The 22,995-nt window shown below is 31.0% G+C and overlaps 1 protein-coding gene across 2 annotated transcripts in view; it reads right to left on the reverse strand.

The window, feature by feature from the left end:
* Positions 1-22,995, reverse strand: part of LOC107439425 (thrombospondin type-1 domain-containing protein 7B) — a 524,453-nt gene that overhangs the window by 93,665 nt on the left and 407,793 nt on the right. For both annotated transcript variants that reach the window (XM_087163956.1, XM_087163957.1), the window contains 2 exons: positions 15,282-15,416; positions 3,822-3,851 (listed from right to left, as the gene is read on the reverse strand). In XM_087163956.1, coding sequence (XP_087020082.1) covers positions 3,822-3,851; positions 15,282-15,416 — 165 coding nt within the window. The remainder of the gene's footprint in view (positions 1-3,821; positions 3,852-15,281; positions 15,417-22,995) is intronic.

The following is a 22,995-nucleotide window of genomic DNA, read 5'->3' on the forward strand; positions in this document are numbered from 1 at the left end:
TTAAATGATGGTTAAAGATATATTTAAAACTTCCATATGATTTGTCGAATATATTTGATGAAATTTTCTTCCATATGGAAATAACACGAAAAAATCGTGTAATAAAACCAAGCACAATAACAATCTAAATATAACTTGAATATTTTTTAGAATATATATATCCATCATTTATGAGATAAACCCAGTTGTGTTCATTTATAAAAGAAGCTTTCATTTAATAGAAAAACATAATGGTCACAAAATAATTATTAATTTAGAGATAATTTTGAATATTTGAAAGTGTTAATATACTTTCAACGCATTTGTGTTGTACGGCATTGGATTTCTCTTAAATGGAGATATTTGTAAACAATTTGATATACATTTTAAAACCCTTTTTAACTTTAATAGCAGATGCGTTTATGACACATTTCATACCCAAAAATTTTAAAGTAGTATCTTTTTTGAAATTTTTTTTGCTTAGCAATTCTCGTATTGGTTTTTGTTTTTTCGGAATTAGGTAACGGGTTCTAACATAATTTTTTTTTTAAAAAAAACTCATCATCTGTTCTCCACAAATGCTAGCAAGATCGGCGATCATGCCAACGAAAACTCAATGGTCCAAGCCAGCGGCTCTCAAAAGGTGTTCCGCTGAACCATATAGTTCCGTGGAACTAGGAATTTTTTTACCAATAATTGCATATTTATATCTAATCAATACTCTTTCATTGCTTTAACTTCGGAATGTACGTTAAAACGAAGTAAAGTTTAATAATAGAAATGATCTTGAAGTAGACAGACTTCACATTTGTTTATTAAATGACTATAGACATTTTTTTCCAACTCCGCTGCTGCTGTATGAGAAAAAAAGTTCTGTATACGTTTAAAATTTCATTTCATTCAGAAAAATTCAGTTTTGGTAATAACAGCTGCAATTTAACCGTTTTAAAAAGCTAATTATTGTAAAATGATGATAAATACTTCCCTAATTACCCTTTTACTAAAACTTACGTTTCATTCTGTGTACATTAACTTCCAACGTCAGAGGGAGGAAAAACAAATAGAAGACAAATAGAAGTAAAACTCGATATCGTTACTGCAATGCAATTTAAATTATGATAAGCAATTTGCACTACAGCCTCATTCTATGTCCAAGAAAACTAGTTATCTGTGAAACGCAATTTTAAGTAATTTACCCCTCGAACAAACAAAAATGCATAAAAAGCGTTAGAAAACAAACAGGAAAACTGAATAACTCTCTGCTTGGTATGTAAATTCCGAAAACCAATTCTTTCTGGATCATTAAAAATTCATCATCAAAAATGATTCGAGATTCCATCAAGCTATTATCTTCGCGCCATTAAATTTTATGTCATATCAGAATAGATTAACAGTCAAGACGAAGGATAGCACAAGCAGAATTCTTATTTCCACATCCACGCAGACGATATTCTCGAAAATCCATTTTAATGCCCCGAGAACCGAGTGTCTCCAAATTTATATTCATTAATGCTGAGTTGTCCTTCAACATTATTAATACTGCTTGGAGTGTATGTGGTCTGTCCACGAAGCACTCGGCATTTTCGATCTTTAGAAATAATTTATAATGGATTAATTCAAAATGGTAAACGAAGATCATTTTTAAAAGGGGTTTAATATTGTTTATGGTTATAAAAGAGAAATGGTGCTGGTTTTAATATACAATTTATAAATGCCGCGTAAAGCTTTCGATTAATAGCAAATAACATTAATTTTAAGAAGTAAATCAATTGAAAATACATTAAGTTGCTTCTGAAAATTGCTGAAATGATTCACAAAATCACGACTTTTTTTTTAAAAATTATTTTACAAGAACATTAACTTTATTACTTAGTTCTGTTTTATTCCTTGTAAACGCAAAGCATATTATTAAATTAATTTAAGCATTTTATTGGTACATGAAGTTAGAATGTGCCAAGCTGAAACATTATAATATACTTCATAAAAGTAAATAAAATGATGCTATAAATTTAGTCTGTCAAAAAAACTTAATATTATCATCCCTTCACTAAATTTTATGTCATATCAGAATAGATTAATAAACACAATGTGGATCACAGAAGCTGAATTCTTATTTTCCCATCCATGGACACGATATTTCAGAAAATTCATTTTAATCTCTCGAGAACCGAGTGGCCCATGTTAAAAGACGAACTAGAACTGATTAAAAGCACAACTGAAATAAAGCACGAACAAGATCATAAGTAAAATACAACTCTGTTTGGAAAAACTACCAATATTAATGTTAAAAACTTAACAACTTTTAATAATCTTAAACATAACAGTTTTACCAAATAAAAAACATCTTACTCAAGAACAAAGCAAATACTGATAAAACATCGGTGGCGTAACTAGATCACTTAAAAAATACAACGATGACGAAGGTGCAACTAGAACATTCATTGTTTTGTAATTTGTTATCGTTTTCAAATACCAGAAAAATAAATAATCTAGTTCATCGCTTTTAACAGCCCAGATTCCCCAAATTTATATTCATTAATGCCGAGTTGCCCTTCAACATTATTAACACTGCTTGTAGTGTATGCGATCTGTTCAAGAAGCATTAGGTACATTCGAACTCAGTTTAAGATCATTTTTAAAATTTTAAGAGGGATTTGTAATTGTTTGTGGTTATAAAGGAGAAATGGTGACATAAATTAATATATAATTTATAAATGCCGTATGTAATTTTTGAATAACGGCGAATAACATTATTTTAAAAAAATAAATGAACTTAAATTACATTCTAGGACAAATATTGCGGGTCTAGATGCGTTCTATTACCCAGTAAAGATTTGCAATCTTGTTCTGACTCTCCCTGTACACTCCATGTAAGTATAAATAAATAAATAAATCTATAAATATTACAATCTATATAAATGTTCACATCATCTTATAGTATCTGATTGTACATGGCAAATACCAAACTTGAGAGAAATTGATTGAATAGTTTTCGAGAAATAGAATTTAAAATATACGACTTTTTTAGAAATTTGATTTCTCAGAAACTGCTCAACCAATTTCACTCAAATTTTGTATTTTGCCATGCAAAACTAGACACTTTGAAATGAAACAAAAATTGTATACCTTACAATTCAAATTTTTTTTCCAACTATTATTAAATTAAAATAATAAAAAAATAATAAATATTTACTAAAATTTATTTTTTGGGTGAGTTTAACTTTGGATAAATGAATTTTATAATTGGGTGCAAAGATTTTTCAATTATAAAAAGTTTTGGAGATATGGCGAAATAGGGAAAAATTAAAATTTACATAAGGGGGTCCAAGCTTTGGATCTCTCTCCTGACCAAACTATGGAGACCATATTTCCAAAATTGTGGCTATCTCCTATATTTCGGTGGTTTGAAATCTGAATAAAAAGACATGTTTATTCAGAGGAAGTACGTTTTTGTGCTGGACTTCTTAACTTAAAGTATCGTCTGCACTAATTAATTAGCATAGTTTAAGTCACCCCCTGGAGCCATTCAGTTGGAGTCCTAGAACGTGAAGATTTGATCATTAGATCAAAAGTTATTCAGGGGGGTCTGTTTTTTTTTGCGCACTGTACAACTATTTTATTTACATTAAATAAACATGAAACTATTCCATGCAACCATACTAAACAATGGTAACCATGCCATATTATAACAGAAAATTACTATTTTTCGCTAACGCCTTATTCTTAATTAAATATTAAATAAAATTTTCTACTAAAAATATGATTATTGACTAACGCCGTCTCTCCAAACAAGTCTCTGTGTTTATCTCTATTAAAATATTAAATAAAATATTATTTCGTACCTTTTATTTCATCTGGGGGTCTCTCCTTATCTGAAAAGGAAAGATAAACAAGTCATGAAAACATTTAATAAAAAGAAATTGAATAAAGCAATTTTTCAAAATATCGTAATACCATTTTTTGCCATATAGTTTTTAAACAGCTAAATGTATGAGATCTTACAAATCCATATTGTGTTATGCATTTAAGGTTTAACACACAGTTTTGTAATCAAAGGGTCTGTCCAGACATTTTGTAAAAGGTCCGTTTTTGCAAAATTGTGAAAAAATTACTCGTAGTTTGTGAATATAATAAGCGTTAAGTCACATTCTTTCAACCAGGGTCCTGCCTTTGTGAATTTGTGCAAATAGGGTCCTGTTATTGCAAAAATTGCTAAAAACCTTTTAACGAAGTTTTTAAATTGTAAATAGATACAAGATTTCGATACAACGGCAATTGCAGCTACTAAATTAGAGATACAACATACAAATATTTGGTATTTAGCCTATACTGCTCAACGCAGAATATTCATTTTGGACGAATAATGGAAACAAAATCCTACTAATTAATTTTGTAACAAAATCGTAAATTAATCGATTATTTATTTACAGAAAAAAAAAATGATTTAATATTAATAAGAATGCGCACACGATGTTTCTAAAAGTAGAAATATTTTCTTAGAATACTACATTTGGAATTTTAACTTAGGGAAACTTAGTTTGTCTCGAACCGTCTTTCTCCCCCCCCCCCCCGGGAAGCGTTTATTCGATTAACAAAACAATAATGAAGATAAATAAATTTGTGAAGGGTCCGATTAAAAGATAAATTATTTTGTGAAGGATCTGAAGGGTTTTGTGAACTTTTTACTAAATGTGTAGTAAGAAATGTAATTTTGAAAACTAGAATTTATGGTAAACCGTTGCCATATGAGCGGAAAAATTAACCAAAGGAACTGTTCAAATATCATATATTTTAGTTATTATTACCAGCATTATAATTTCTTTTTCCAAGAAATATTAGTACCACACGGTACGGTAATTTTACCAGACTTTTTTTCCGTAAAGGGAAACTGAATTTAAAAGTAGCTATTTTAAAATAATTTCAAATTTTAAATTATACAAATTTACACATAGTTTATAAATGAAAAAAATAGACGTTTTATAGGAGTTTTTAAATTGTAAAGACATACAAGATTATGCTCAACACTGTAAAATTATAATAAAAAAAATTTAAATTTTAAAAAATAAACAACAATTGCTGCCACTAAAATAGAGATGCAACATACAAATATTTGGTATTTAGCCTATACTGCTGAACGCGGAATATTCATTTCGGACGAATGAAGGAAGATGCCTCTACCGAAGACAAAACTTATATAACGTTTACATTTGTCTTTCTTTCCTCCCCTTCCTGGGAAGGGTTTATTCGATAAACAAAACAATAATGAAGGTAAACAAATTTGTGAAGGGTCCGATTAAAGGATAAATTATTTTGTGAAGGGTCCGTTTTTATGAATAGATATTTTGTGAAGGGTCCGTTAACGGACCCAAATTTCTTTGAAACAGACACCTGGTGATGAACGGCTGATGTAAATAAAAGGCTGTTATTGGAGACACTGTTGACGCATGAAATGATGCTTTTTTGCAAAGAATATGCTATTTTCATTACTAATGTGAGTTAGCAACAGTTACTCATGACCGTTATTTTAAGTTTAGCCTATATTTAGTCAACGTTTTCTATGTTTATTCTGAAAACGGCTCAAAACGTCAATAGGGCGAAAAGTCACAGTTTTGAGAAAATGACAAGAGTTTGCCGTCTTATTTTTTTTTATTTTGAAACCAATTCCAATGTTGCATTATATGGGCTCATAAAAATTTGCAAAGAAATGGGAATAAGGCATTGATTTTGATAATTTTCCTCTACGTGGAAAAATTTCGCCAAATTGGCATTTTTTTTAAAAAAAAGTTAAATAACTTTTTAAATATTTCAGTTATTTGTTCGTTCTAAAGCGCAGAAAATTCTTTACAGCAAGAAGATAGTTACACTTTAAAATCATAGCTTGCTTCAAGTGTAAGGCACTTTAACTGTGGTTTTTCTATTTTCCTTGGCGAATAAGCTTCGAAAAACCTTATTAAAAAACTTTCTTTCGAAATGAAATAAACAGAAGAATATAAGCAAAATTGTAAGTATTTTAAAACAACAAACAACTAAAATTATTACACAAACAGCAATTAATTTTTTTTCCAGTTATTGATTGAGTCCTTGGATGGACGGCTACTAATGATCAACTATAAAATACTATATACAGCAACGAAGGATCCTAGTTAAGGTACTGAAATATCATTGTGAAGACCTGGGGTTTGATCCCCATCCTGGCTTGCAGACCACGCAGATTCAAATTGATAGGAACCAGCTTGACCGAGAAGTAAAGGCAGCCTGTTCGCGATGCTGACAGCATTGCCACTATCATACAATTTGCCACGAAATTGCGAAGCCTTATTTTACAGGACCACCACAACGAGCAATTATGGGTAAGCTTTACTTTACAAAACTGTATAATTTTCACTCCAAAGGCAGAAGAAAAGGAAACTCCTGATTAATCAGGAATTCAAAAGTCACAGTGGCTGAGAGATAGAGTGCTTGCCTCCCAATGATGTGATTTAAGTTCGAATCCCAGCTATGGCTGGTCAATAGGATTTTTGCTCCCAATCCGCCCCGATTACAGCCAGGGGTCTGTCCAGATATTTTGTGAAAGGTCCGGTTTTTGAGAAATTGTAAAAAAATTACTCACATTCTTTCAAACAGGGTCCTGCTTTTATGAATTTGTGCAAATAGGGTCCGGTTATTGCAAAAAAACTTTTTCAAGGAATTTTTAAATTGTAAATAGATACAAGATCATGCTCAGCACTGTAAAACTATAATTAAAACATTTAAATTGCTGCTTCTAAATTAGCGATGCAACATACAAATATTTGGTATTTAGCCTATATTGCTGAACGCAGAATATTAATTTTGGACGAATAATGGAAGAATCGTCTGCCGAAGACAAAATTTAATTCGTTTACATCCATCTTTCTTGTTTTCTGCCCTGGAAGGGTTTATTCAATTAACAAAATACCAAAAGATATTTTGTGAAGGGTTCGTTAACGAACCCAAATTTCTTCTAAACAGACCCCTGGCAGTGCTCACGTAAAATATCCTCAGTGGTAGACATATCATAGATTAGAATCCCCTTATCATCGGGCTAACCGTGGATGGTTATTGTGGTTCTTCTCTCTATGTAACACGGCTATGTGTTAGCTCCAAGAAAAAATCCGCCACGAAGGCTAGTTTGAGCGAGAGCTTGATCCAAGAGTTCCGTTGTTTTCTGGATTGGGATCAAAACTAAAATGTTAAAAATGGGTAGGCTATTCAACGCTAATTATAAAATAAAACAATATTAGTATTTCGATACATACTTAGAAAACAATAAATATGCTTGTAATTTCATTATATTTTTATTTTTCTCACATGAGTTCAAATTTTAATTAATCTACATAAAACAAAACCTTACTTAGACTTTTATATTCAATAATTTACATAATTTAACAACTCCATAATGGTCAGGGGTCTGTTTAGAAGAAATTTGGGTCCGTTAACGGACACTTCACAAAATATTTTTTCATAAAAACGGATCCTTCACAAAATATTTTAACTTAAAAACGGACCCTACACAAAATAATTTATCTTATAATCGGACCCTTCACGAATTTGTTTACCTTCATTATTGTTTTGTTAATAGAATAAACCCTTCCTAGGAAGGGATGGGGGAAGAAGGATAGATGTAAACGAACTAAATTTTGTCTTCGGCGGATGCTTCTTCCTTTATTCGTCCGAAATGAATATTCTGCGTTCAGTAGTATAGGTTAAATACCAAATATTTATAAGTTGCATCGCTAATTTAGTAGCTGCAATTGCTGTTTATTTTTTAAAACTTAATTTTTTTCATTATAATTTTACATTGTTGAGCATCATCTTGTATGTCTTTACAATTTAAAAACTCATTGAAAAAGTTTTTTTTGCAATAACAAGACCCTATTTGCACAAATTCACAAAAGCGGACCCTGGTTGAAAGAGTGTGATTTAACGTTTACTTTATATTTACAAATTACGAGTAATTTATTCACAATTTTACAAAAACGGATCTTTTACAAAATGTCTGGACAGACCCCTGCTAGTATTTCAATATATAATATAATCAATAAATATGCTTTAAATTTAAAAATATTTTTATTGTTCGTTTGATATTTTTACCATGAGTTTACGTTTTATTTAATCTACACAAAAACAAAACCTTACTTAGACTTTTATATTCAATAATTTACATAATTTAACAACTCCATAATGGTCATGTCAGTAGAATGACCAAGAAGATTGGCTGCAGGCGATATACGATATATTTATTGTATATAAAAAGCAGTAACTATGCCAAAAGCGTACATACGTATATTCTAATACCACGAAAACAATAAAGGCAATTACTTTTCTTTTATTTGGTTTTACCCAAAAAGGGTTTCTTAGTGGAAACCTCATAAAATATTCATTTGAGCCGTTAACTATTATTCTTAATAACGATATCTTAACTACTTTTAGAAGGATTCACTTATCTTTTGTATTAATATTCATGAATCGCTACGAAGCTGATGAAATGTTCGTTTTTTTTCTCTTTTCAACCCGAAACTCAATCATCTTAGGTAAATACTGTCATAACTTTTGATATATTTCTCAGTAATTTTTCACGAGTGCGGGGCAGGGTTTGGAAGACAAAAAATAATTCAGAATTGTTCTTTTCTTCTTCAAAAATACTTACAATTTTATGATTTATTTTATAATTATAAAAAAAAAAGTTATTTTTTTAATTTTATTTCAGCATGAAAAAAATAGAACCATGCATAAAAAGCCAGGGGTCTGTCCAGGCATTTTGTGAAGGGTCCTGCTTTTGTAAAATTGCGAAAACACTATTCATAATTTGTGAATATAAAATAAGCGTTAAGTTACATTCTTTCAACCAGGGTCCTGCTTTTGTGAATTTGAGCGAATAGGGTTCTGTTATTGCAAAAATTGCTAAAAACCTTTTTAAGAAGTTTTTAAATTATAAATGGATACAAGATTCTGCTCAACAATTGCTGCTACTAAATTAGAGATGCAACATACAAATATTTGGTATTTAGCCTATACTGCTCAACACAGAATATTCATTTCGGACGAATAATGGAAAAACAAAATCACTCTCATTTTCAATAATTTCAATTGACATATTTTAAATAACACAACGTAGTAATGCATAACTTTTAATGTGCTACGTATTAAGTAAACTTAAACAATTCTGAAATTTATAATAGCTTATTTAAAAAATTGAAAGAAATTAATTTTATTTACATAATATTCTATTAATTAATTTTAAGAATAAACATAAATTGATCAATTATTTATTTACAAAAAGAATTATGATTTAATATTAAAAAAATGCGCACAGGATATTTGTAAAAGTAGAAATATTTTCTTAGAATACTACATTTGGAATTTAAACTTAGGGAAACATAGTTTGTCTCGAACCGTTAGTTTGTCTCCCCCCCCCCCCTCTTCACCGGAAGTGATTATTCGATTAACAAAACAATAATGAAGATAAACAAATTTGTGAAGGGTCCGGCTAAAAGATAAATTATTTTGCGAAGAGTCCGTTTTTATGAAAAGATATTTTGTGACGAGTCCGTTAACGAACCTAAATTTCTTTTAAACAGACCCCTAAAAGCATAATAAAATACAGAAAAACCTATGAAAAACAAAATGAATTTTTAATTTACATAAAATTATTGAAAGGAAAACATGAAAATAAAATTAAAATGTGCACAAAAAATCACCATGCGTTGCTGTTTCATAAATCACCCTGAAGTTACGCGCATTATATTTGAAGGACCGGAAAGCAATTTCGTTTCGGTACATTTCATATTTGTTATCAAGATTTTATTTTTAATCAATAATGTATGCACCTTCGTTAGCAACAACCATTCAATGCGGAAATGAATAGGGAAAAATGAATTGGTTTTTAAGACTAACGAATATTTAATGATCCAAAACGGCATTACTTTCCGGTCTCCCTAATATAAAAACGTAGTAAGCCATTTTTTTATATTAACTAAATTCAATTGTTATTTAATTTAGCCTTGTTATTTATTGCCACACACTTTGTTATTTATTTCCATAAAATTTCTACGCCAACGTTTTTATGAAAAACTTCATGAACTTGAAACTTCATGAAACTTTATGAAAACTTTTATGAATTTATGAAAAACTTCATCAAACGATTATCAAGTTCTGGAGTGTGCATTCAGGGGTCTGCCCAGACATTTTGTGAAAGGTCCGTTTTTGTAAAATTGTGAAAAAATGACTCGTAATTTGTGAATATAAAATAAACGTTAAATCACATTCTTTCATCCAGGGTCCTGCGTTTGGAAATGTGTGCAAATAGTGTCCTGTTATTGAAAAAAAACTTTTTCAATGAGTTTTTAAATTGTAAAGACATACAAGATTATGCTCAACACTATAAAATTATAATGAAAAAAATTTAAATTTTAAAAAATAAACAGCAATTGCTGCTTTAAATTAGAGATGCAACATACAAATATTTGGTATTTAGCCTATACTGCTGAACGCAGAATATTCATTTCGGACGAATAATGGAAGAATCGTCTGCCGAAGACAAAACTTAATTCGTTTACATCCATCTTTCTTGTTTTCTGCCCTGGGAAGGGTTTATTCGATTAACAAAATAATAATGAAGATAAACAAATTTGTGAAGGGTCCGATTGGAAGAAAAATCATTTTGTGAAGGGTCCGTTTTTAAGTTAAAATATTTTGTGAAGGGTCCGTTAACGGACCCAAATTTCTTCTAAACAGACCCCTGGTATTCTCGAAATTTATTAACCGAGAAAGATTTAAAAGAATTTAACTGAAAAAACTTTTATTACCATTACGAGCGGACGTAGCACAAGAATAGACAGTAGTTAAAGACTAAATCGGTTAAAAAGAAAACATTAGCATGGTATAAAAAATTTAATCCATACTTTAAATTTAATTTTATACAAACGTATTCAGGCATAATTTTTCATATTATTCATCTTTCTTAATTGATCACAATTAAATTTGTTTAAAAATCATATTTTATTCTTCATAAAATATTTCGCTCAAGCAAAGTATTTACCCGATAACGAGTTGCTTTAATAACGTTGTTTTAACTTTGTTTATTTGGCAAATTAAAAAGGTTTTTTTCAAAAAAATTTTTTTAGCAGTAATATTCTTTTAGAATACGATGCTTAGTGCATTCTGCAAGCATTTTTCTAGACAATTACACCTTATACTTTTATTTAGGGCACATAAAACATTAAAATAAGGCAGTAGTTTAAAAGATAAACAATTCGAATCAAAATAATCAGTAATTTAAGACTAAAACTATAAACACGTGCTACATTTTTGAGATTAACCGAAAATTTGTATCTCACTAAATCTTTATTAAATACACTAAATCAAAAACTTTTCTTAAAAATAGAATTAATTCTCATTTGCAACAAAAATATTTTTTTCGAACGCAAACACAAAAGATTTAGCCTTAACCTTAAAATAATAATAATAACAACTCCCATACAATCTCTTTAGAATTATAAATGAATTCTTAAACTGGAACAAAACACAATAACAACACCATTGTTCTTCTCATTTCAGCAAGGAACTTTCAGAATGGTAAATAATTATTTGTTTTCTGGGAAAGAGAAATAAAAATGCTCACAATCACTATCGAACTTAAAACCTTTCCTGAAAAATGTTAGCAAAAATGCAGAAGAGGTGTTATTTTTCAACGATTTTTTTTTTCTTTTTCTTCTTCTTCGGAATGTGATTACGTAGCAATTTTATTATCCACTCCTGCAACACAATTATTTTCACTTTTGCTCTTTGTTTTGTTTTTCGTTTTGGATACAGTGGATTACATTAAAGTAGAAAGAATAAGCGGGTATAATCTTATTTCCGGAAAAGGACGATCATAAAAAGTTTGAAATGAATAATACTTTTTGAAAAACTGATTATAAATGACAAAAATCTTCAACATCATTACAACAAAAGATATGTCTTCACTTAAAGAAGTTAGAAAAAGAAGCCTACTCGATTATTCGTTTTTTTCCCCTTTTAACTGAGAAATATGTTTTTATAGTTTCGTTTTTAATTTATAGTTTGTTAGTTTTTTTAAAGTTTCCGAGAATACCCCATACTGGATGGGAAAAAAAAGTTTCTTAATACTAAATTCATTTTAACTCAGAGACATAGATATATCGAGACGGTTTTTGAGAGATGATTTTTCAAAACAAACACTTCATTAATTCGTTTTTCTTTGCTGTTTCCATTTTTCTTATTAAATTACATATTTCTTATAGATATTTTCAATTTTAAAAACTAAAGCAAAAGATAGTTGTAAGTTCTTAAAATATTCGCATTTTTATTAGTTGTTAATACATTGTTTTTTCTATCAATTTTTACAGTTATATATAATATATGAATTCTGACATACCGTTATTTTTAGAGTAATAATTACCTTAAAATCACTAAATCACTCGAATTAAGAAAAAATTTCTGTAAAAAATTACGGTAAAAATGGAATTTATGGTAAAATGGATTGTACGGATTATGCACCCAAAGTGCCGGTACTTCATACCGTAATTTGATCCGTAATTTTTTTTAGTGCAGTGTCATCTGCTAGAACCAGGTTTTGTTTTTAATGATCACACTTTTTTCCCCATAACAACCTACGTTTTTCAAAAATTTATTTGACAATAAGACACCGCAGAAAATGACAGAAACAATGCATTTTCGTAATTAATTATTTATATTATCATTTTTTTTAAATATTATTCCTGAAATAATTAATGATCTTTAAAAAGATGTTACACATTGTTTGCAACATTAATCAGTTTTATACAATATAAAAGCAAATCTTAACTTTCTCTGTTTTCTTTCATTTCATCGAATATGCTCGTTAAATAACTTTGATTTAATCCATTATTTTTAACAATCCAATACACAACATCAAATTAAATTTCAATTTAGAAAACAATTTATTAAATGAATGTTTGTAATGAAAATGTCTTAATTAAGTGTTATCGAGCATTTCCCAAAATATGTGATATTTGATTCGATACCACCAGCCCATTACAGAAATCTACACATTAAGTAACCATTACTATGAAATGAGTGACCATGCTATTAATTAATATTACCGACCCCGTTAAGGTCACGAGTACCAACAATTTATCGAAAGCCTATCAACGACAGTTGAAATCCAACAGAGATTTGTGGTCAGTTACAATACATTAATTGATGTTCTCTTTGCTCTGGGCGAATACCATTATAGCTAACACATGTTCTGAATGGGATCATATTGTATCAGTAGAAACGTAATAATGCTTGCTTGGACTATTTATGGAACTATTTATTTAATTTATATCATTTCTAATTCAACTACAATGTAGCTATCTAGCATGAATATACTAACAAAGAGAAATTATCCTAACACAAAAACCATTTTACCACCAAAAATATTTTTGAAAGATATTTTCAATTGTAGTTATCTCAAATTGACAGCCACGGATTTGAATTAGAACTATCTTTATTAACCCATTGGCGGTTTAGCAGCGAAGTAAAATTGGGAGAATGTTTCACCCCAATACACAATTTCCCTATTTAATAATATAGAAATACTGGTTTGTTTTGAGGAGAAGATTGCAGGTTAAAATACGACTTTTTGCTCGGAGAACCGTCAGAGGGTTGAAAAATTAAAACAACAATAAACGAATTAATGAAACCAAAAGAACAACTGATTTCCTAAGAACAAAAATTTTAACATTTTAGAGCTGGGTAAGACGAAGAGATTTTCGAGAACAGAACTACAATGTGTCAGAACTACAATGTGTCAGAACTACAATGTGTCAGAACTACAATGTGTTAGAACTACAAAGTGTCAGAACAACATAGTGATAGAACTACATTGTGTCATAACTACATAGTGTCATAACTACATTGTGTCATAACTACATAGTGTCAGAGCTAAAATGAGCCAACTGACACATTTCAAATTTGAATGTAACGTGGGCACTGAAACTTATAAAGGAAGTGGATATAGAAATCGGAAAATGAAATGAAAACACCACGCTATGAGTTCATTTACAATGGAACCTTAAAACACAAATTATCGTGTTATCCCAGTTCGTAGTTATTGCAGTCTACAACAAGAGGGCAACGTTTTCGTAGATGACGGTTAAATGTTGGTCAATATGTTAAGGCTTTGTCCGACCAGTTCCTCTCATCGAAAAAGACTGGTAACATCAGGGGTCTGTCCAGACATTTTGTAAAAGCTCCGGTTTTGTAAAATTGTGAAAAATTACTCGTAATTTGTGAATATAAAATGAACGTTCAGTCATGTTCTTTCAACCAGGGACCGGCTTTTGTGAATTTGAGCAAATAGGGTCCTGTTATTGCAAAAAACTTTTTCAAGGAGTTTCTAAATTGTAAAGACGTACAAAATTATGCTCAACGCTATAAAATTGTAATTAAAAAAATTAAATTTTAAAAAATAAATAGCAATTACAGCTACTTAATTAGCGATGCAACATACAAATATTTGGTATTTAGCCTATACTGCTGAAAACAGAATATTCATTTCGGACGAATAAAGGAAGAAGCATCTGCGGAAGACAACATTTAGTTCGTTTAGATCTGTCTTTCTTCCCCCCCCCCTCATCCTGGGAAGGGTTTAGTCGATTAACAAAACAATAATGAAGATAAACAAATTTGTGGAGGGTCCGATTAAAAGATAATATATTTTGTGAAGGGTCCGTTTTTAAGTTAAAATATTTTGTGAAGGGTCCGTTTTTATGAAAAGATATTTTGTGAAGGGTCCGTTAACGGACCCAAATTTCTTCTAAACAGACCCCTGTATACGGAATTATATCTTTGCTTTATATTGTTTGTTATTCTAAATATAACTTAGTAGGTAAAAAAAAATTTTTTTTAATTCAATTGTACATTCAATATAATGATACGAGGCCACTAAAGCCACTTTTTCTTAATACGTGCGCGCAGATTGCAACCATGAAACAAAGTCGGTGGGTTTTAAATTTCAAAAAAATTGAATTACACAACCAATTTTACACAAAATCTTCAAAAGAAAGAGTTTACTCAAGTCATTCAATTCGGAAGTTCCTATGTCTTCTGATTGAAGCTCAAAATTAAAACGATTAGAGAGTGCACATTAACGCTGACGCTTTACTTATAAGAAAATATAGGCTTATCATTATTAAAATGGTGTAATAAAAATGTTTGTTTAAAGTATTTACATTGTTTAAAGTATTAAATGGAGAGAGAGAGAGACTTACAGTATCTTATAATAAACACTTTCTTACTTTTTTTAGTGATTACGCAGGGGCCCCAGCGAGACCAGTGAGAAACTTGACAGTCACGCTTACAGGGCACTTTGCATCTTTGTATTGTAGCTGGCATGGCTTCTTTACAATAGGAATCATCAGCAGGTGACATATCTGTAAAAAAACAAAATCTATAGAAAAAATTAAATTAGAAGAAAAAGAAATAAAAAAAGAAATCATTAAAAATGAATTTTTCCTTAATATTGAGTAATTTTTAGAGTAAAAAAAAAAAATTCTACCTACTCAGGGTCTGTCCAGACATTTTGTGAAAGGTCCATTTTTGTAAAATTGTGAAAAAATTACTCGTCATTTGTGAATATAAGATAAACGTTAAGTCACATTCTTTCAACCAGGGTCCGCTTTTGTGAATTTGTGCAAATAGGGTCCGTTATTGCAAAAAAAAAAAAAAAAAAAACTTTTTCAAGGAGTTTTTAAATTTTAAAGACATACACGATTATGCTCAACACTGTAAAATTATAATAAAAAAATTAAATTTTAAAAAATAAACAGCAATTGCAGCTACTAAATTAGCGATGCAACGTACAAATATTTAGTATTCAGCCTATACTGCTGAACGCAGAATATTAATTTCGGACGAATAAAGGAAGAATCGTCTGCCGAAGACAAAATTTAGTTCGTTTACATCTGTCTTTCTTCGCCCCCCCCTTCCTGGGAAGGGTTTAATCGATTAACAAAACAATAATGAAGATAAACAAATTTGTGAAGTGTCCGATTAAAAGATAAATTATTTTGTGAAGGGTCCGTTTTTAAGTTAAAATATGTTGTGAAGGGTCCGTTTTTATGAAAATATATTTTGTGAAGGTTGTCCGTTAACTGACCCAAATTTCTTTTAAACAGACCCCTGAGTGGTAAATTCATAACTGTATAAATAAAGCTTCTTAACTTTATTTTATGTTTAAGTAAATTCAGTGACTCGATAAACGCGATTTTTGTTTTGAATTCTAAGTATTTTCCTCGTAGTTTTGCAACTGCAGTCTTCTCACGTACCCCTATCCATCGTCCAAAAATCTTCCTAATCATTATTCAGCTCCTTTCCCCCCTTTTTCCAGCAGAAAGCAGATTCTAAATAAAGCATCTCTCACCGAGAAACAAAGGACGGAACAATAGAAAAAAAATAAGCAAAAAACCCCGCCAAAATAAGGAAATTGTATAACGTTATTAAGCCTCCCTTTCTCCATCATTGACGTCACGTACGAAGGCCCACCACTTTCAATGAAACAAAAGTTTGGCGAGATTTATGAAGTTTTCAGCCGCCACTTTAATTTGGCGGGATTACAGTTCCTTTGACAGTAAATATCAATGAACTTCGATTTTCGGTTAAGCTACCTATCGAGGATATTGATGATTCTTTGCGCTACCACTTAAAAAAAAAGTGGCGTAAAAGAGAGCGTGGCGGCGAAAATTCGTTCGGTTACGGGGCTTATTATTTTAGCCATTACGTGCGAGAAATGGAAAGAATTTATGCATTATGGTTTGGCAACGGTGGGAGAAATGTTTTAGCCCGTGATGATACGAGGCTTTTAATATTCTGTCGTAAAAGTGAGTTTCCAATGGAAATTAGAATGGTAATGGCTCTTTTTGCGAAGTGACAGTAATGTTCCATTTTGTGTGATTTATGAGCGATCAGTGCTTTTTACGATCAGAAAAATAGATCGCATTTTTTTTGTTAAATAAAAGTTGTTGGATTGCATGCTATTTACTTTTCTTTCGGAATGTAATTTGCTTACGCTTTGAATTATTACAAGAAAATAATAAGCAAATAATTCAGCTTTTCCTTACAGATTGGTTTAAGCAAGGACATAATTCAAATTGTACTTCTTACTGTTTCAAAATAGCCGATTGGTTACCAACTGCATTATTTAGACATCAAATCTATACTTTATTGCAAAATCAGCTTTAAATTGCGTTATTACAGTAATGCGCAGTACGTCATTTTATAGTGTACTATATGAATGTATCAGTTTATTGTTTATAATAAGTTTGATACGTGTTGGTTTAAGTTTATTGCTTAATAAACCATTGATCCTAGCGTACGTTTTGGGCAGGCAAAATATATAGGGGAGTGAGGGGTTAAATTCAGGTAGCTAAGATTCGGAAGTCTGTTGGAGGTAAATTATTCGACCCGGAAACTGTCAGATTTAATCAAAATATTCCTTTTTTAGTAAATCATTCTTGAAAAAGTCAAAAATGCACTACTTTTTTTAAAAAATGATTTCTTTCTACAAAACGTCAAATAATCCGATCTTACTCTCCTAGAGGGGTAAGACTGGGTGCAAATGTTAACTCTATGGGAAATTTAGAAAAATCTAGAATTTCTGTGAAAAAGTAGCAATTTTTATGTTTTCATGAAGACAATATGAGAATAGTACGTAAGAACACTTTATCTGATGTGTGGTTGGTAGGGTTGGTTCGAATGCAACTTGCCACACGGACAAGCCTGCTTGGTGAAACCGAGCAAATTTAAGGCAGAGTGTGCGATTCTTATTTTTCAGTGGCGCCATCTATGGCCAAGAATTCGACTTCTGCCACATCATACGTGACACCTGTTTATAAGGCGGACCCATTTATACATCCATTCATTCATCCACAGATCGTAATTTTGACCGGAATGAGAGAACGATCGGTCTCCAATCCAGTACCCCCAGAAGTATTGATTTATTACGGGAACATGGAGGACTTAGCGACTCGACAGAATTTTAACGTGCATCAGTCACCAACTACACGGCCTACGGGGTTCGAATCCACGAACTCTCGGACATGGACCCCAGCCCTGTCTGATGTGTTATCTTGTTCATCGGAAGAAACATCAATGAAAGTTTTTGATGTTGTTGACGTAGGCCATTAAGACAACGAGGGAGCGATTGTTCTTGTTTTACAGTGGCGCCATCTATGACAAAAAATTCGATTTCTGCCACATCCATACGTCACACCGGCTTATAGGGCGGACCATTTATACATCCATTCATTCATCCACAGATCGTAATTTTGACCTGAACTTGAGAACGATCAATCTCCCATCCAGTACCTGCAGAGGTATAATTTGAGATGGGAACATGGAAGACTTTGTGAATCGACAGATTTAACTTGCACCAGTCGCCATTTACTACACAAGGTTTCTGATAAAACATTTGTTATATTAGTTCAACATGCACATCTCGTTTGTAACTCTTTTTTTGAAATTATATCTGTTTTCATGGGCTTTGGACAAATTCTGGTGCTTTTCATCATCACAATATGTTTGTTACCTTTTTTCAATGTTTTTATTTTTTTATTTGATGCCTTGCCTATTATGTTTGAACACTCGAACTCCCAAATTTTATTTTCTGAGTAACTACTATTGTTCATTTTAAGATTTCACCAAATTCTCTGAGGCCTTCTGATGTTGCCATGGATCGCCACCAAACTTACCTTTTTGAATCCTCTTTTTGTTTTGCTGAGAGGTCACGTATGCGCGCACTTTGAGCCTACAGTATTCTCCGGATGCCCCCTGACGGGGACGGGACGGAATTAAGCTCCGATACACATATCGTTTTGATCATTTTTTTTCTTTGATCACTGCAAAACAATTTTCTCTTCATCGATAACCCATTTTTTAAAGATTCATTTTTATTTTCTTCATCCTGGTATTCTAAATTAGCTTTATTTGGTGAAAGTAGTACCAGGGGTCTGTTTAGAAGAAATTAGGGTCCGTTAACGGACCCTTCACAAAATATCTTTTCATAAAAACGGACCCTTCACAAAATATTTTAACTTAAAAACGGACCCTTCACAAAATAATTTATCTTTTAATCGGACCCTTCACAAATTTGTTTATCTTCATTATTGTTTTGTTAATCGAATAAGCCCTTCCCAAGGGGGGGGGGAGACAGATTTAAACGAACTAAATTTTGTCTTCGGCAGATGCTTCTTTCTTTATTCGTCCAAAATGAAGATGCTGCATTCAGCAGTATAGGCTAAATACCAAAGATTTATATGTTGCATCGCTAATTTAGTAGCTGCAATTGCTGTTTATTTTTTAAAATTTAACTTTTTTAATTATAATTTTACAGTGTTGAGCATAATCTTGTATGTCTTTACAATTTAAAAACTCCGTGAAAAAGTTTTTTTTTTGGAATAACGGAACCTATTTGCACAAATTCATAAAAGTGGACCCTGGTTGAAAGAATGTGAGTAATATTTTCACAATTTCACGAAAAACGGATCTTTCACAAAATGTCTGGACAGACCCCTGAGTACCCGATCTTACATCGAAGACCAGAGACGAAACAGAACCATGTTACTACTGAACTAAATCCCTACTGTTTGCTAAGATGTGAATCCTTACTAAACGCATAATAAGCTGGGTTAAAATGATTTCTTATAACTGCATTGAGTAATAAATAAGAATAGTTTTAAAAGAAAATAACATTAGAGAGTTGCCACAGTAAAACAAACTTATTTACACAGAATTCAACAACCATACGCAGGGGTCTGTTTAGAAGAAATTCGGACCCTTCACAAAATATCTTTTCATAAAAACACACCCTTCACAGAATATTTTATCTTTTAATCGGACCCTTCACAAATTTGTTTATCTTCATTATTGTTTTGTTAATCGAATAAACCCATCCCGAGGGGGGGGGAAGACAGATGTAAACGAACTAAATTTTGTCTTCGGCAGATGCTTCTTTCTTTATTCGTCCGAAATGAAGATGCTGCGTTCAGCAGTATAGGCTATATACCAAAGATTTATATGTTGCATCGCTAATTTAGTAGCTGCAATTGCTGTTCATTTTTTAAAATTTAACTTTTTTAATTATAATTTTACAGTGTTGAGCATAATCTTGTATGTCTTTACAATTTAAAAACTCCTTGAAAAAGTTTTTTTGCAATAACTGACCCTATTTGAAAACAAATTCACAAAAGCGGATCCTGGTTGAAAGAGTGTAACTTAACGTTTATTTTATATTCACAAATTACGAGTAATTTTTTCACAATTTTACGAAAACGGACCTTTCCCAAAATGTCTGGACAGACCCCTGCTTATAACTGCATTGAGTAATAAATAAGAATAGTTTTGAAAACAAAAGAACGTTATAGAGTTGCCACAGTAAAACAAACTTATTTACACACAATTCATTGACTATACGCTAATATAGCAACTCCTTCACCTAGTAGTATGCCTATCAAAGGTTCTTGGTTAAAAAGCAGAACTAATAATTTTGCCAGAAAGGAGTTATCCGGTTTTTCTCTACTCTTCTCTAAATACTATGATTGAGTTATATTTTATCCCAATAGGTGTTATTGCAGTTAATCGTTCGTGTTCCAATAATAATTATAACATATAAATATAGAGTTTATGTAATCTTTCTATTTAGTACCGCCCAAAGCATTCTAATTTGAAGTGGTAATGAAAAGCTGTTCCATTTTACAGGCAGTGAAGGTGAAAATAATGATGGTTGGTTTGTCTAATTTTGGGTGGAGTCTTGAGATTATTATAATTAATAAGTATGCATTCTTTGAAAAAAATAAATCACATAAGTTGAGGATCAAAGAGATATAACATTTTCTTTATTCAGTAAATCAATGTTTTTATGAAACACACGTTTTTCTTTAACTAGTCACATTGTTCGAATTGGCTTTATTTGGATAATGTTAATAATAGATATGTTATATAAATATCTGTTATCAGGAGTCTGTCCAGACATTTTGTGAAAGGTCCGGTTTTCGTGAAATTGTGAAAAAATTACTCACATTCTTTCAACCAGGGTCCGCTTTTATGAATTTGTGCAAATAGGGTCCTGTTATTGCAAAAAACCTTTTCAATGAGTTTTTAAATTGTAAATAGATAAAAGATTATGCTCGGCACTGTAAAATTATAATTAAAAAAATTTAAATTTTCAAAAATAAACAGCAATTGCTGCTTCTAAATTAGAGAAGCAACATACAAATATTTTGGTATTTAACCTATACTGCTGAACGCAGAATATTCATTTCGGACGAATAATGGAAGAAGCGTCTGCCAAAGACAAAACGTAATTCGTTTACATCCATCTTTCTTGTCCCCCCCCCGGGAAGGGTTTACTCGAATAACAAAACAATAATGAAGATAAACAAATTTGTGAAGGGTCCGATTAAAAGAAAAATCATTTTGTGAAGGGTCCGTTTTTATAAAAAGATATTTTGTAAAGGGTCCGTTAACGGATCCAAATTTCTTCTAAACAGTCCCCTGATTATAAGTTACATTGATCCAATATTATGTTATAAATACCCGGCATTACAAAAATAAATATTAAAAACTATAAATATACTAAATATAATATACCAAATATAATATTTTGTTATAAATGCAAAAAAATCATTAGCGCAAGGAATACCTGGAAATTGCACTTAACATTAAAAAAAACATAAGTGTACAGAATACAGAGCAATGATACTTTATCTCAAAAAACCTCAGCTTAGAGTATACCGAGAAATGTCACCTAACCTGAAAAACAGCGTAGTGAACGCCGGACAATGGCACTTAACATCAAAACAAAATCAGTCTAAGGAATAGCGGATTAGAGCAAGTCGTACAGAGGTTAACTTTAAAATAACATCAAAACTTAAGAGAAAAATTAAAAAAAAAAAAAAAAAAAAAAAAAAAAGAACAATTTTATTCATTATTTCCAACCGAATGTTTTCTAAACATCAGGTTTACTCCTTTGTATTTCTTACAAAACTTTCGGTAATTACATCACAAAGATGAAAGAAAAAGTATCGTTTTACCATATAAAAAATTATTTTCTTCGGCATTATTTAAATTATTGCGCATCATAAAGTTTCGAAGGCGTTTTTCACTACCGCCATTGGGAAATTCATATTCTGCGAAATGTCATTTTTAGAAAACAATTTTATCCATACTCATCACAGTGAAATTGCGCAAAGCTATATAATAGTGTCACAAATGGGGAAATAATCCCAACTTCTGCATACATAAATTCCTTTCGCAACAAGGCAATTTGAACTAGAAGTAATTCCAGATGACATCCCGGCTTCATTTGGTTTGGGAAAACAGCGAATAATAATGGATCCAAAAATATCTTTGGAAACTCTCTTTACCACAATTCGACAAAATATTCATAACAGTTTTCAAGAACACTGTTTGGCTTGATTAAAACAATGACACACGACCAGGAATTTAATCACCAAGTTGAAATAAATATTAAAGTTAAAAGTCATACTGCATAATTTAACATCGTCCTTTAATTATGAAATGGGAACTATTTAAACCCGCGTAAGATTTCGAGCAATTCATTTAATATTTGAAATGAGAATTATTAGAATACAGAATTTTAGGAGATAAATAAACGTTGAAAAGAGATGTAATAAACAATAGTGCATTCAGTCATTTTAGAAGGTATTGGTGAATATACTTTAATCAGTAGTTTGAAATAATTATTTTCATATGAGGAGTTTAGAATATGTACCAGTACCGTAATACTTCTAACAGGGTCAAACAAAAGCGATTTTAATATTTTTTTATGCAAGCTATTTTATAACCGTTGTTGAACAGCCAATCTAATTTTTGGATTTACGGCTACTAATGTTCAACTATTTAGCCTTGCAATTTTGAACTCAATCCAGAAGACAATGGAACTCCTGGACCAACTATTGGGACAAATTTGCCTTCGTGGAGGATTTTTCGATGGAA

Source organism: Parasteatoda tepidariorum, chromosome 5 (genome assembly GCF_982258835.1).
Source record: "Parasteatoda tepidariorum strain Cologne lab strain chromosome 5, Ptep-v5.0, whole genome shotgun sequence".
NCBI classification, from domain to species: Eukaryota; Metazoa; Arthropoda; class Arachnida; order Araneae; family Theridiidae; genus Parasteatoda; species Parasteatoda tepidariorum.